This window comes from Pseudonaja textilis, chromosome 2 (assembly GCF_049901715.1).
Source record: "Pseudonaja textilis isolate UNSWEBS1 chromosome 2, rPseTex1.2, whole genome shotgun sequence".
In the NCBI taxonomy this organism is placed as follows: Eukaryota; Metazoa; Chordata; class Lepidosauria; order Squamata; family Elapidae; genus Pseudonaja; species Pseudonaja textilis.
The window spans coordinates 76,969,378-76,985,101 of record NC_141991.1 but is presented as its reverse complement, the minus strand read 5'-3'; the positions used below and the strand labels follow the sequence as shown (position 1 = coordinate 76,985,101).

The following is a 15,724-nucleotide window of genomic DNA, read 5'->3' as shown; positions in this document are numbered from 1 at the left end:
ACACACACTCCCTTCTAACCCTGCTGGAGCAGGTCATTAGACTAGAATTGGCAAAACATCTCTGATTAGATTCTAGAAGTGAATAGAATCTAATCAGAGATGCTTTGCCGATTCTTGTTGATTTGTTTTATTTGTATTTTTTTATTTGATGTTGCTGAATTGCATTGACATATGTGTCCCTTCTTGCGCACAGCCCAGAGCCAATTTTGTGATTCTTTGCAGCAAAAATCACCAACCTCTGGCTTTGCTCTACTTTTCAAATATGCCGCCACTGGTGCATTCTAGGTGCTGCCCCTGCAGGTCCACCCCATTGAGCCTGCTGCAGTGGAGGGACCTGCCCAAGCAAGTCCGAGCAGAACGGTGCACCAAGTCAATTGGGTGAGCCTGAGAGAGGGAAAGAGAGAGAAAAAAAAGAGAGAGAAAGAGAGAAGGAAGAAAAGGAAGAGAAAAGGGAAAGAAAGAAAAAGGGACAAAGAAAGAGAGGGGATGGAAGGAAGGGACAGAAAGAAAAAGAAATAAAGAAGGAGGGAGCGAAGGAAGAGAAAGATAATGAGATATCTATTCTAGTCCAATCACCTGCTCCAGCAGGGTTAGAACAGAGTGCGTGTGTGTGTGTTCTCCTTGTAATTTACCGATACATTTTGGTTTTACCTTCTTCAGAATTGGCACTGCAATACATTGGGGAAAAGTAATTTTTTAGGGTGGGGGTCTGGTCCAATGGATCCTGTTTAAAGCCTCAACAAAATGTGAGAGCTTCCTGACAGTCTTGACCATGTTTCATCCACAAAACCTTTAATAGAAGCCAAAGATGTTTCAATGTGCTGGCAAAGATGTTTCAATGTGGAAAAGAGCCTCAGTCTAAACTAGGCCTCATTTCAATCTGATGCATCAGGTCTCTCTCTATCACTTTCTCTCTCCCTCCCTCCTTCCCTTCCTCCCTCCCTCCCAGACTGGCTTTGCTCTACTTTCCCAATGTGCCTGCGGGGCCGGCGCTTCGAACATGGATGGATGGATGGATGGATAGAGAGAGAGACAGGTAGTTAGGTAGGTAGGAAGGCAGGCAGGCAGGAAGACAGACAGACAGACCTTTTGTATGGATGTAAGGATAGGTAGGTAGGTAGGTAGATAGGTAGATAAGTAGGTAGGTAGATAGATAGATCTATATTGGTAGATAGGTAGGTAGGTAGACAGAAAGACAGGCAGGCCGGTAGGTAGGAAGGCAGACAGACAGACCTTTTGTATGGATGGATAGAGAGAGAGAGAGAGAGAGAGAGAGAGACAGACAGACAGACAGACAGACAGAATGTGACAGCAGCAGCACTTTGGGAAAGTAAAGCAAAGCCGCTGACACTGAATTCGAGGTGCCGGCTTTGGAGCGGTGCAACAGTCAATGGGGTGAGCCTGCAGTGCCGGTGCCTCGAACGCCCCCCTGCTGCCATTTAGCACCCCTCTGCCGGCACCCTTGGGGGCACTAAGAGGCGGCAGGGGGCGTTTGAGGTGCCGGCACTGCAGGCTTACCCCATTGATTGTTGCACCAGAATGGTGCAAGGGCTCAATGGGGTGAGCCGGTGCGTCAAACTCAGTGGTAGCACATTGCGAAAGTAGAGCCCTGGGCTACCTCAAGCTTGCCCTGCTCCAGGAAGGAGGGAACAGCACCGCCTTCTACGACATGAGTGCCCCAGGAGGTGGGGCAGCTTAGGAGGCTGATCCCTGGCAGGAGAGGCAGCCTATGAACTTGCCAGCCTCCTTGCTTCTTAGCGCCGCCCCTAAGGCATCCCACCACCCCTGGGGGTGGTACCGCCCACTTTGGGAACCACTGATTTAGACATTTGGTCTCTAGATGATAGTGGATGGATCTTCAAGTTCTGGAAATGTGGAATTTGATTCTGCAAGTCTTCCCTCCTTTAATATAGGGATATTCAGGAATATCACTGAGACATATTTCTGGGATTAGAAATGTGAATCTAGAGAGCTTTCATTTGTACCTTGAAGACAAGTTCTATTTACAACTTTTGAAATCTGCTGAAACACAAAAAGAGAATGGAAGGGAATTTGGAAAAGGGTGTTTTCTAGCTAGGGAAAGGAAACGATCTCTATGACTTTGCATGGAAAATAGCTCAGCTCGTGTTTTTTTTATCTCAGTCCAACCACAGAGATAAACCACAGCCTTACCACAAATCTCTAAGGCTTTTTTCCCCTCATTCAGTACAAAACGCCAAAAGCCCACAAGTTTCCATTATATCCAGAAAGTGGAAATTGTGCAAAAGACTCTTAACTTAACTACTGTATCATTTGAAAAGCCTTCCATTAAAGATCAACAGCAGTTAGTGCATTCGTTGTAGCCCACCTGGTACTTTATGTCACCGTGGTAGAGTAGTCAATGGCAGTAGCATGTCCAGAGGGGTAGCTACTTCAGCTAATTCAATAATATATTTATTATGGGCTGAAGTGGCCTGTGTTTCACAAAAGCATCTGAATTTAGCATGTTGTACTAATATTCAAGCCATTGTCTGTTTTAAATGTTTAATAACTAGTATCTGTCTTTCATCTTTAGACTATTGCAAAATATAGCCTACCCCAACCACAAGGAGACACCTGCAATGGCATCTTCTTTGTGATGAGCAAACTGTTTCTGAACAATGGATCAATCCATTTAGTACTATTTTATTTATTTTTCCTTTCAAGCGCATGTCTTTTCATCTTCAAATAGTAAGCAAGATACATTTGATCTCAGCCAAAATGAGAAGGTTAAATATCTCTTAAGAAAGGAGAGAAAGGAAGAATAAGATGAACAAGATAGAGGAATAGAAGAAGAAGAAAAAAGTTTAATTTGATCAGTTAAAATTTTTTCCAGGAGTAGGAGAAAATGAAACCCATCTCAGAGCAGAGACACTAAAATGTACTTTAATAATAGCCATCTCTGGAACAGAATTACTTAAAAGAGATTGCATCAATTAACAATAAACATTCCAAAGTTATATCAAAGAGGTCAATTAACAATATAATAAAATATTGTGAGAACAAAGCTCAGAGTGCCAGCTAATAAAAAAAAAGAAGTTGTAATAATAATGAAATTAAAATGAGCCATTCTGCCATTGCTCAGAGAATAGAGAAGATGAGACAAGCCCAGAACTTTACAGAGAGGGAACATCAAGTAGGGCTTATTGATTTATCAACACAGTTAAATGACATTTTTAAGAGTCTTCAAATTAATAGATCTGATTTGTCTGACTATTCAAACTGGTTTTTTGGGGGGGCGGGGGGGGCGGGAGGAGAATACGAGGAACAGAGATGCAGAATGATACAATAGAAGACACCCCTCCCCCCGGGATTTTTTTTCAGGCTTGACAATTATCAAACACAGGACATGGCTTGGTAACAGAAAGCTGTAGTAATGAAAACAGGGCTCTGAGGCCCCAACAGAAACAGTAAACAGGACAGAGCCAAAGGACAAGCCTGATGGGAGAGTTATGTCAAGTCTCCAAACAAACAAGAAGATGCAGAAGAGATCCTTCCCTTAGACTGTAACAAGGAGCCTTACCAGTTGTCCATTACATGAGACAATGGTTTCTTTTGGATAGAGCAAATTCCTATAAATCCACCAATCTCCAAAAAGGTAGAAGACACCCACTGAACCTCAGTGACTCAATCACTTCTTTGAAATGATTTCCTGGAATATAGCAGGATGCAATTTATAGCACAAAGACCCCAACTTTAGATATAATATAACAAATTTTAGTGTTGTATTCCTACAAGGAGATCTGGTGCAGGAAGAATTTAATTGAGATGGATATTATTCAGTCTCCATGCTAGCATCTCTGAATGTAGGTAAGGAAGTTGTTGGGATTTATTTCTACCAAGCTTTGTGTACATATGCTAAGCTGTAGTATCACCAGTCAGAAAATATGCACTTGCTGTATTAATTAAATTTAATTGATGCAGTTTATTGATAGCTAATGTATATATCTGCTCTCTTTAGTACTAAACTTTAAATTAGCTGCCTATGAGGCAGATATCATTCTATTAATGATCCCCCAACTCCCAATTAAGAGCAAGTATTTTCCTTGCTATAGGGTTATTTTGAAGACTTCAGAAGTAATTATAAGGGTCTGAATGTTGCCAAGGCATTCAGTAGCTTAGATCTACTGAATGTGGCTATAAAAGAATACTATCCAAGGGAATATATAGTACATATTAGGCAGATAGGATTATGAATACTTTAGATTATGTGGCTAGCTTCCTCAACCTATTCTGACTCATCCATAGATTTAAGATGGATAGTTGTTTAGAAAATGACAATTTATCGTTGCTTTTTGAATTAACCCTAATATGAAAGAATTCCTTGCTTTGATATTTCCCATCAGCAATACTGGAGGGCTCATCTAAGATCATCCTATGTAAGGAAAGACTCTCCCCATGTGGGTACAGGTCTTTAGAAATTGTGATTGCCTGTTTTCTTCTATACTGTTAGCTGCACATATTCATATAACTTTGCTAACCTCTATGGTGCCAATCCTTCTGAATGCTCCAAATGATCTATACATGTACTGTCTACTTGAAGATAAGGATCCAGAAATGGCCTGGCAAGAAACAAAATTCTGTTCAAACAGCATGCTGAATATGGAGATCTGGATGCTTAAGGAGCTTCAAATTTCACTGAACGGTGTATAATTTTTAATCTGTAAGGTTACTAAATTTACAGGGCTGATCTGTAACCTGAGTAAAGAATTTAATAAAATGCCTTATCAATCAATGGGCTTTAATTTTAAATATATAGATGTTTCAAGTTTTAAAAATGTAGTAGTGTTTTAAAAGCGTATATTAAAATTATACTTTAGTGTTTAGGGATTCTATTAATTAAGGTGATTTATAGGCATATTGAGAGCCGGTTTGGTGTAATGGTTAAGCCATCAGGCTAGAAACTGGAAAACAATGTGTTCCAGTCTTGTTTTGGGCACAGAGCCAGCTGGGTGATCTTGGGCCAGTCATTTTTTCTCAGTCCTAGGAAGGAGGCAATGGCAAACCACTTCTGAAAAACTTTGCCAACAAAACTGCTGGTCTGTGGAAATCAGATATAATTGAACAGAAGAAAAAAGGTACTTTATTGTATTTGATGACAATCAGTATTTTAGCTTCTGTTTTTTTTTAGCTATATTCTTTTTTTCTTATAGTATACATTATAATAATATATACTGTACTATACTCATTATATATTGGTATATAGTATAGTACATATAATAGTAATACTATTACCACATATCTTTATTTATTGTCACTATATAGAAAATATACTTTTATTTGAAGTCTATTATGTAAGTTGTAAAACTATACACAGGTCAATAACCTCAATAAAGGCTATCCAAGCAAGAATGATGTTACTCATATTCCATTATTATTTGGGATAAGCCTCTGCTGGCTAATCTTTATGGTCATTTGGGGGTTGTAAGATAGACCTCTGGATGCCAAGAAGGCACTACAAGGAAATTCATTTTTCAGAAATATCTCTGTGGTGTGCTATCTTATCCTAAATGTTTGCTGATCATGTTTATTCTTGCTATTCTTTCTTAGCTTAGCATATACTACATTTATATCCATTTCATACAAAATTAGATACACATAAGCCTATTAATTTCCACAGATTTCAGACAGCTTAATCCTGTGTCAGAGATATTTAACATTTTTTTTTTGCCTAACACGTAATTCCCAAATTTGAATATATAATCATTGGTTCTGTTTTTATTTAGGATTAAATCCTTGTAGACTGTATTAAAATCATGGACATTTCTGATCCATAATGATGCAACTGTTGTTCATTTGTTCCAAATTTTCTGATGTAATGAAATGGGACACTGAATCATTTCAAATATCAGAAATAGATCGAAATACATTGTTGGAAGGAAAATCCATCTGGTTCAGTTCCAAGTTGGGTGAAAGACACTGAAAATAAAATGGAGGCTGGAGGATGATTGGAAAGAAGGTCCATTTATTGATGAACAGAACCACCAGGGCTTGTGGTTCTGGGACAGCTGACAAAATGGAGTAATAGAGTGGGTGGCTTTTTATGCCTTCTGGATTCCTGGAGAAGATATGAGAGTGACAAACAAACCAAGTGATGAAAAATGAAGTTTTAAAAAGTTCTAGTAAATGGAGCAAAATCTAATCTGATGCCTATCCATCTTTCTCTTTGGAGATTATGTAGTTTTTTATACAGACCTTTATGTTTCTGAAAACATGTCTCTATGTTATTTCTCATCCAGAATATAAAGCTCTGTATGCAAATTCCAGGAACAAAGTTTTTGATATGATACTTCTTGACCATAAAAGAAAGCAAAGAAGTCCTCACATACGGACTACATTTGTTGTTTTATACTTAATTACTTAATGACCAGAAATAAGCTTGCCATACATATAAACTGGAATTCCTCTAACCATTTTCAAAATGATGAACTGCAGCAATAAGAAGCCCCCCCCCCCCAAATGACAGTTGTAACTGCGAATCTGCTCTCGTAAGCATCTTTTTGAGGGAGCAGTCTTTAATTACAAGATTAGATACTATTTTTCCACTTGCAACAGCTGTCAGAAAGAATATGCGTGCATTAGAGAATAAATTAAGGGCTTATTGGCTGCTGACAGTCTGATGCTGCCTTTTGAATGCATGGCACTGTAGTGGAAACCCTGGCAGTTGCATTACTACAATACAAAACATGAGGTGACCTAGTCAAGACATAAATCTTGAGGTCAATTCCAAACAGCTCTCTTCCCTCCCTCTTCCTTTCTTCCCTCCTTCCCTTCAAATGAAATTTTAAGGTTTTTCATGTGCTTATCATCTAGTAAATTCATTACAGCAAAGTCATATAGACCTGTGCTGGAGTAAAGGTCATCACATTCCTCACAGCCAGCTAAGAGTTTGTGACTTTTAAAATTTTATAAACGATTTCACCCCCCAAATATTCCATAATCAGTGCTGAACAATCTAAAGCATAATGCATGCTCACCCTGCGTTTTTGCAAAAACAAAGAGATTTTTGTAAGGTTTCCTGGCTTAGTGAGCATTTTCTATTTTTAATCCTTTTAATGACGGGGTTGGGTCTAAGTTCCCACTAAGGGCCATGTTGCTGAAAAAAACACAACCTGTTAGGAAACTGACCTGCCATATAGATGGACGCTGCAAATTATTCTAGAACAGGTAGAATAATGGTTTGGAGAAAGATATACCCATATCAGTAATGGCATGCAGCTTTTGTTAAGCACCTTCACTGAAACATGACTTTTGCTGTGCTATAACTATTACTGTTATGTTATGTTTTATGTTATGCATTTGTTTATTATATATTATGTTATGTGATATTATATTATTATTATTTATAGTATTTTATATTATATTATGTTGTTATGTTATTACATTGCATTGCATTATATATTATTTCTCAAGCCCTGAGGTAAATAATTCTCTCATTCTCAAAATGTTATAGATTTCCTTTAAATGCTTTATAGAATATCTGGTTACAGTAAAACAGTATAATATTTGATATCATAATATGATATGAATATTAAATATATCATGTCCATCCACCAAATTGTTTCTTTAAAGGTGTAGGAGATATCATCTGGTGCCCTATTTTACATTTCTATGCTACTGTTGCTATCTTCCTTTAGGATTGACCATTATAATTTCCTATAACAGTGTTTTCTTTGTCTTTTGAGATATACTGTAGATGATAGATAGACAGACAGACAGACAGACAGACAGACAGACAGAATTGTTGGTACTATTCTTGTCTCTTTGTTTTTGTGTTCCTTTGATCTCATTTTATCAATTAAACTGTTTTGATGTTTGTTGATGTTTAATATATAAACATTGAGCTATATTTGCTAACTAAACTGAATCTCATGTATTGGTCTGATCTGGATAGAGGGATTGACTAAGAATGTGTTGAGTACAAAATAAACTGGATATTTCCCACAATACCTATAGTCTGTAATTCTATAGAATACACATAACAGCAGTCTGGGGAGTCAAAACCCATGCTGTAGATACTCACGTTGTAAACGCTGGGTTATATTTTGCACCTAGGTAGTATGAATAAAGGTTGAACATTCCAATCATGAAGGCGAGAAATACCATGATAAAGATGACCATGAACTTGAAGATGTCTTTCACAGTTCTTCCCAAAGAAATCTGGAGAGGACCAAAGCTTTCATTGGCTGGGAGAATGTAAGCAATCCTTGAGAAACTGAGTACCACCGCTATTGCATATAGTCCTTCTGATATGATCTGAGGATCTGAGGGAAGCCATTTGCTCCTGGCTAAAAGAAAACACAATAGGCAATATATAAAATTAATAATGAAAATCCAAATCAAAAGTGGGAGGAGGGAGATTCTGAGAGGAAGACTGAAGAAAGAAAGATTCTATGTCTTCTTACTGAGGGAATTCTTAGATGTTATTGGTGAGTCTTGATTTCATCCTTGCCCCTGTTTCTGGATATTTGAGGTTAACACTTTCTCTTCTTTCTTCCCCTCTTACAAAGTCAGAGCTGCAAGATTTCCAAGGAACATAAAGGGTTCCATCCAATGTAGATTAAAGAGCAGAAAACTCTGATCTATCTGCTGTGAAATATCTTGCTGAATTCTTTCCTTATTTATTTAGTGATTGTTACTAATGGCTATATTCATTTTAGCCTCATGTTAAAGTTGCATGTGCTGCTTGAAATAAAGTTGCCTGAAACTTTTAATATTTTAAACCAGGGGTCCCCAAACTTGGCAACTTTAAGACTTGTGGACTTCAACTCCCAGAATTCTCCAGCCAGCTATGCTGAGTTGAAGCCCACAAGTCTTAAAGTAGCCAAGTTTGGAGACCTCTGTTTTAAACAAAGAAGCAAACAAAACAAACAAAAACAAGTTAATGCATCTCTATGAATCCAGAATTCTGGCTTATAGGTCACCAATTCATTTGAGGAATAATATCCAAACTGGTTTCCAAGATTTTGAATATAGTCCTTCCTATAATATATTTTCCAAAATGACTGAATAGTTTAAATTAAGTCATTGTTTATTTTATTGTTTTACTCTGTTATTTTATTTCATGGATTGCAACCTATTCCAAGAGCCTCTGGAAAGCATGTGAAACTAGAATTATTATTTTAAGTAAATTAATAAGTAATATGATTTGATCATCATTCTGATTGTTTGATTAAAGCGCTATCAGTGATTGTCTTCTTAGTTTCAGAAATAACCAACATCTTCCTTTGAGTTCCTAAATACTCAAAGGGTAGTTGGGGTAGTTGGGCTGAATTATCTTAGTCTTGACATTAATCACATCAGACACTTCGTCCTAAGGGTTCTTAATGGTACTGTGTGAAGCTCAGCAAAGAAAAACCTGCTCAGGCAAACAGGGCATTTATAAAATGCTTGGTTCTTGTTCATATGAAACATCTCCATATTCAGCTGTGGAGACAAAGATTCTTTTTTGCAAAATAGATTTCTCTAAATGAATGCCCATGAAAAAAGACCATTGAACCATATCTCAAAGACAACTACAGGATGACTAGAAAAGGGCTGATGTAAATACTCATCTTCAAAAAAAGGGGGAAAATGGAACCATGAAACTACAGACCCATCAGCCTGGCATCAATACCAGATTTTGGAAAGGTAATCAAGTGATGTATCTGTGAACACCTAGGGGCTAATAAAGTCATAACCAGAAGCCAACATTTGTCAAAAACAGATCATATGAGACAAATCTTATTGCAATTTTTGACAACGTGACAAAATTAGCAGACCAGAAAAATGCTGTGGATATAATTTACTTGGATTTCAGCAATTTGATAAAGTAGACCACAACCTACTACTTGATCAGATTAAAAAATGTAGGTTAGATAGCATCATCACCAGATGGATTCATAACTGCCAACTAACCATACTCAATGTGTAGTCCTTAATGGAACTGCTTCTAAATGGAGGGAAATATGCAACGGAGTACCACAAGCTCTGTCTTTGGCCCAGCATTCTTCAATATATTCATAAATGATTTAGATGAGGAGATAGAAGATGAACTCATCAAATTTGCAGATGACACCAAGCTGACAAGAATAGCCAACACTTTAGAAGAAAGGTTTAAGACATAGAAGGATCTTCACAGGCTTGAACATTGGACTCTATCTAACAAAATGAAATTCAATGGTGAGAAAAGTAAGGTTCTACATTTAGGCAAGTAAAACCAAATGTACAGGTATAAAATAGATGATACTTGGCTTAATAGTAGTAACTGCGAGAGGTATCTTGAAATTCTAGTGGACAATCATGTAAACAGTCACTTATCTGAAATAGTATAGGTTCTCCTGCTTGAGTAGAGGGCTGGACTAGAAGACCCCCAAGGTCCCTCACAGCTCATTCATCCATTCTAAAAACATGAGCCAGCTATGTGCTGCAGCTGCCAAAAAGGCAACACAGTCCTAGATTGCATTAACAGAGGGATAGAATCAAGATAACATGAAAAGTTAATACCACTCTATAATGCCTTTTTTAGACTACACTTGGAATATTGTATACAGTTTTGGTTGCTACAATATAAAAAAGGTGTTGAGATTCTAGAAAAAGTGCAGAAAAGAGCAACAAAGATAATTAGGGGGCTGAAGAATGGTTGCAGGAATTGGGTTTGTCTAGTTTAATGAAAAGAAGGACTAGGAGTGATATGATAACAGTGTCCAATGTCTAAGGGGAGGCCCTTGGGGGTGGGGTGGGGTCAATCTATTCTCTAAAGCACCTGAGGGCAGGACAAGAAGCAATGGATGGAAACTCATCAAGGAGAGAAGCAACCTAGAACTAAGGAGAATTTTCCTGACAGTGGAATGACCTGCCTCCAGTGCTCCAATACTGAATATTTTTAAAAAGAGATTGGACAATTATTTATCTAAAATGGTACAGGGCAGTGGTTCTCAGCCTGTGGTACGTAGATCCCTGGGGGAACTGCAATATCTGCAATACAGGCGGTCAATGAAAGCTTGAAGAATTGTTATGATTTAAATCTTGAGTTAAGTCTTAGTGGTCTGTGGCCACAAAAGGTATTTAAAGGGGGTCTGTGGTGAAGAAAAGGTTGAGAACCCCTGGTATAGGATTTCTTGCTTGAGCAGAGGATTGGACTAGAAGACCACCAAGGTCTCTTCCAACTCTGTTATTCTGTAAGGCTAGAAGATGTTGTGAAGACATGTATCCAGAATCCTGCGCAAGCTCTACTAGTATACTCAAAAGTCTTTGGGGACAATTTGATCAACATTTAGGATATGTTGCTAAATCATTGACCATGTGTATGTTCTTCTCTCATGAAATCACCACTCTTTATCAACAAATATATCTGTGCAATTACATTCCAGTCCCCTGAAATATTGTACAATATTCTTGCATGTCAACGTTCACAAGAAAATTCAATTTCCTCAGCTCTGACCTCTGACCTTTTAATATATGCATGTATAGAATCAGAAGTTAGTATAATTGGCTGGCAGGCGCTTGCATGAATATTGGTCTGAAAATCCAACATTTTGAGACTCAGGTCATAAAATGGTTGGGTGGTATTCATAGCAGTTCTATCTAGTGCAAACAGATGGAAGAAAGTGACTTAAGAAATTTAAATTGCTAAAAGCCTGATCGGCTTTCTAATCTGTGTTTGAAGGGCATTTTTCCTACTGAGTTTTCTATTTTTTTTTACACAAATGCTACAGAAATGGTGTAACTGCTTATATTTACAACATTTAATAATGTTTGTAAGTCATAGCAGAAATTGCCTGATAACATTTTTTAATCAGTGCAAATTACCTATTTCTATTTTTTTTAAAAATCCTGAAGATTTCTTGGCTACAAGATTTTCAATACAAATTCTCTGGATACAAGGTTTTAAAAACGCAGCTAGTGCATTTTAGACAGTTTGCAATACTTTGCCATTTTCTTTCCTGTGTTTGAAAAATGCATATTCTGAATCAAGGATTTTGAGGCTAATTTTCATGCTGCTATGTTTTCTTTTCTGTGTTTCAAAAATACATATTTTTGAATCAAGGATTTTGAGGCTAATTTTCATGCTGCTATGAAAGCCCATTTTCATTTCGAGAAAATGAAAATTAGTTTTATGGCATGGTGATGGCAATAGAGACCAGTCACAGAGACCAGTCACCATAATGAAGCTTTTAGAATCCTGACTGATCTAATTGTTTTCCAAATTAGAATTTGGCAGTAGCCATATCCGTGCCTAAAATGCTTAGCATCAAAGGGCTGAAAATAATAGTCTCTGCAATACTACCCACTAAGAGCAGCTGGGGTTCTGCTTGTAAATTCACTAATAGGTTTAGCTCACCTTTGGATGGCTAGGAGTAGGGGTCTCTTGATGGCATCTGTCCTCCCATTCTGCCTATTTCATTATAGACAACTCAAGACCTGCCTATTTACCCAAGCATTTGTAAGATAAAAACTATTCCAGTACCAAACTGCTACATTTTTTTTAAAATGAAGGGTGCTTGGTAGTCTCTGAGCCTGGTTGCTTTCTTGCAAACATTTTATTACCCAGATGAAGGTAGCATCATCTGTGCTATTAAAATGAAGTTTGTTTCAATTATTGCAATGTTATTGTCATATTACAGGATTTGTAATTTTAGTGTTGATTGAGTTATTTACTGTTTCTTTAAATATACTTTTAACTGGAAGAGGGTTGTTTTGTACACAGTCTCTGGCCTTCTTTGGCACTAAGAGTAGCATTAAAATAAAAGGTAAATGCCATTACCTTCATACCTGAGACAACAGGAGCATGAAGGCACAAGGGCCACAGTTTTAAAAATGGACTTGAGGGTACATTATTTATAAGGAAAGTGTAGTGATAGAGCATCTGCTTTATGAACAGAACCTCAGGGGTGATTACACATGGCTGATCTTGTCTAGGCTGTGAGCAGAGTCAGCCTGATTAGTACTTGGATAAGAGATACCAGAGATTCTAAGGGCTGTAGGCTAGCTTGAGAAGTTGAGGAAAACATCACAAAGAAAGTGATGGCAAATCACCACATTAAAACTGTCTTGATGGGTCCATCTTATCCACAGGGCTCAAAGTTGACTGAAAATTACCACTTTTTTTTCTTGGGGCAAAGCAGAAATTATAAGTTCTCTACTATCTAGCAACTTAGAAAACAAAGCGGAATAAGGGTCTGACTGAACAGAAAGCAGTCTGCTGTGTTCCCATGAATACTGGTTTTATAGGAAAGCATTGTTTGCCAGAAACTTAGATCTTAGATGAGTCCTTGTTACATAAATAGGAGCCAGTGACTGCAAAATGGACTTTATGTCTAGGTAAAGATAATAATAGCATAGCACTTAGACTTAAATACTATTCCATAGTGATTTACAGGACTTCCCGGGCAGTTTACAAATGTCAGCATATTGCCCCCAACAAGCTGGGTCCTCATTTTATCAACTTTAGAAGGATGGAAAGCTGAGTCAACCTTGAGTGGGTCAGGATCAAACCCCTGGCAGTGGTGGAGTCACCTGCTATGCTTCATTTTAACCACTGCGCCACCACAGCTCTTAAAGATGTCACTGACAGTAATTCTTTCCCATATTTTATCCCTTCAAAGCCAGCAGCATCTTTTTCTCTAATAAGTGAATTCTTTATTTTGCATGCAACAAGGGGATAGGATCACTGAAGCAAGTTCTTTGTGGGCAGTAAATAATGTTGCTGAACTAAGACTGATCACAGTGCCCAGGACATCTTAATATATCAAAATATATGTGATGGCCATTATGCTGATAGCAGAGCATGCTCACATCCATGAAAGTAAATTGAAACTATTTGTCAGGCTTATCGAAAAAACGCTGATACAGGAGATAGCAGTAAGACATTAATAAGCCAGAAGTAATATAGATGCCATATAGTTTTAGGAAAGAGAAATCTAGTTCCTAAATATGTGAAAAAGGCAGTGACTGAGGAACATGATAAACAATGGTTTAATACATAGAACTGTATGGAACATGGCAAAACAAATTGGCAGAAGAGGAAGACAAGATTTTACACTCTCCTTTTATTTGCTCAATTTATATGCTAAATACAGGCATACATTGAAGGAGACTGGTTTGAAAGAAAATGAGTGTAAGAGAAGAAAACACCAAAAACCTGCTCCATATTGATGACACTACCTTGATAGCTGAAAAGGCAAATCATCATCATCATCTTAGTGACAATAGTTGAGGGCTACATTGAAAAAACAAGAGTAAGACTAAATAAATAAGAAAAATTAAATAAATGATGAACATTAAGTAATCAGCCTTAGAACTGACAATGAAAAAAATTGAAATGGTGGATATTAAAGGCTTTGCTCCCTAGGACTGACTATTGAGATTTGCTGCAGACTAGCACTTGGTGAAGTAACAATAATACACAAATATTCAAATGCTTTATAAGTATTTATACCTATAAAATCAGAATTATATAAGCAATATATTTTGAAGAAGCAAAAAGAACATAAACGTTCTGAAGGGTGGTGTCAAAGAAGACTCTTGAGAATTCCATGGATAGATAGAACCATAAAATAAATTAACCTAGAAGTCTCATTGAGACACTTGAAATAAATAGGTCCAAAGTATCCTATTCTGGACACATAATGCAAAAACATAGCTTTCTTCAGAAATCTATAAAACTAGGGAAATTAAAAGGAAAGAGAACAGCAAGGTGGACGAACACAATTACAGTGATGGGTAAACCACCGAAAGTTATAAAGAGCCAGGTTGCAGCCAGAAAATCCTTGAGAAATTCTGTCTGTGTGGTTGCTATGTATTAAGACTGACTTGATAGCACAAAAGCAATCAACTCAATGCCAAATATAAAGAGAAATATCCAAGTAATAATTTCATCCCTAAGCATAAATATCTCCAAACAAGACATTATCACTTTAATTTTATATAGTTTGGTTATTCTTTAGGTAAACCATAAACCACACACTGTTGGCCAATTGAGATATTATTTGATATTAATTTATAGTAAAAAGCAATATAATTGAATAAAATTGCTGGTCTTGAGCATGCACGTTCCAAACAAGAGGTTTTGTTGACGAAAGTACAGTAAGTCAACAAGGGATATTATTTAGATTAAAGTTTCAATAAAATAAACACCTGCTTCTTATTCATTTAACCTTTTTGCTATTTTACAAAAAAATGTGGCTGTTCTGAAGAAAGAAAAATGATGGTTATTGAGATGGATACCATGCTGCTGGCTTTCAGCTTGCTTCCACTTATTAAACTCTATTCTAGTCTTACATTTTGACTTCATTAAAAAAAAAACAATCTTTTCCTGTTCAATACTGTGCCCTATGTCCTTGGTTCCCATGCATAGCAGGTATCTTGTGCTACCTCTTTCTTCCTTTGAAGTCTCTCTCAGCATTCATCTTTTGTGGAAACTTTTTGCCTTAGTCTTCCTTTTCAAGAAACAGAAAGAAAGAAAGAAAGAAAGAAGTTGCCAAGGATGCATATTTGAGATTGTAAGTGTGAATACAGAATATTGACTATTATGTGCCTGAAGCTGTTTGCATCTGTCACCTGTATGTTTGTATTTCCCTTTTCTCACTCTCCTTGATTGCCCTAACACAGAGATAATTTTATTGCTGCTGATTCTGACAGGTGAACAGCCAGAATGATCTCTATAAACAAGCAGCATTTGAAAATGCATTAAATATTCATGATAGAGAAGCAGTTCTGATTCAGA

The 15,724-nt window shown here is 37.1% G+C and overlaps 1 protein-coding gene across 1 annotated transcript in view; it reads right to left on the bottom strand.

The window, feature by feature from the left end:
* The window catches only part of TRPC7 (transient receptor potential cation channel subfamily C member 7), a 130,168-nt gene that overhangs the window by 20,936 nt on the left and 93,508 nt on the right, over positions 1-15,724 (bottom strand). The window contains exon 6 of the mRNA XM_087924357.1: positions 8,042-8,306. Within this exon, the coding sequence (XP_087780483.1) occupies positions 8,042-8,306 (265 nt within the window). The remainder of the gene's footprint in view (positions 1-8,041; positions 8,307-15,724) is intronic.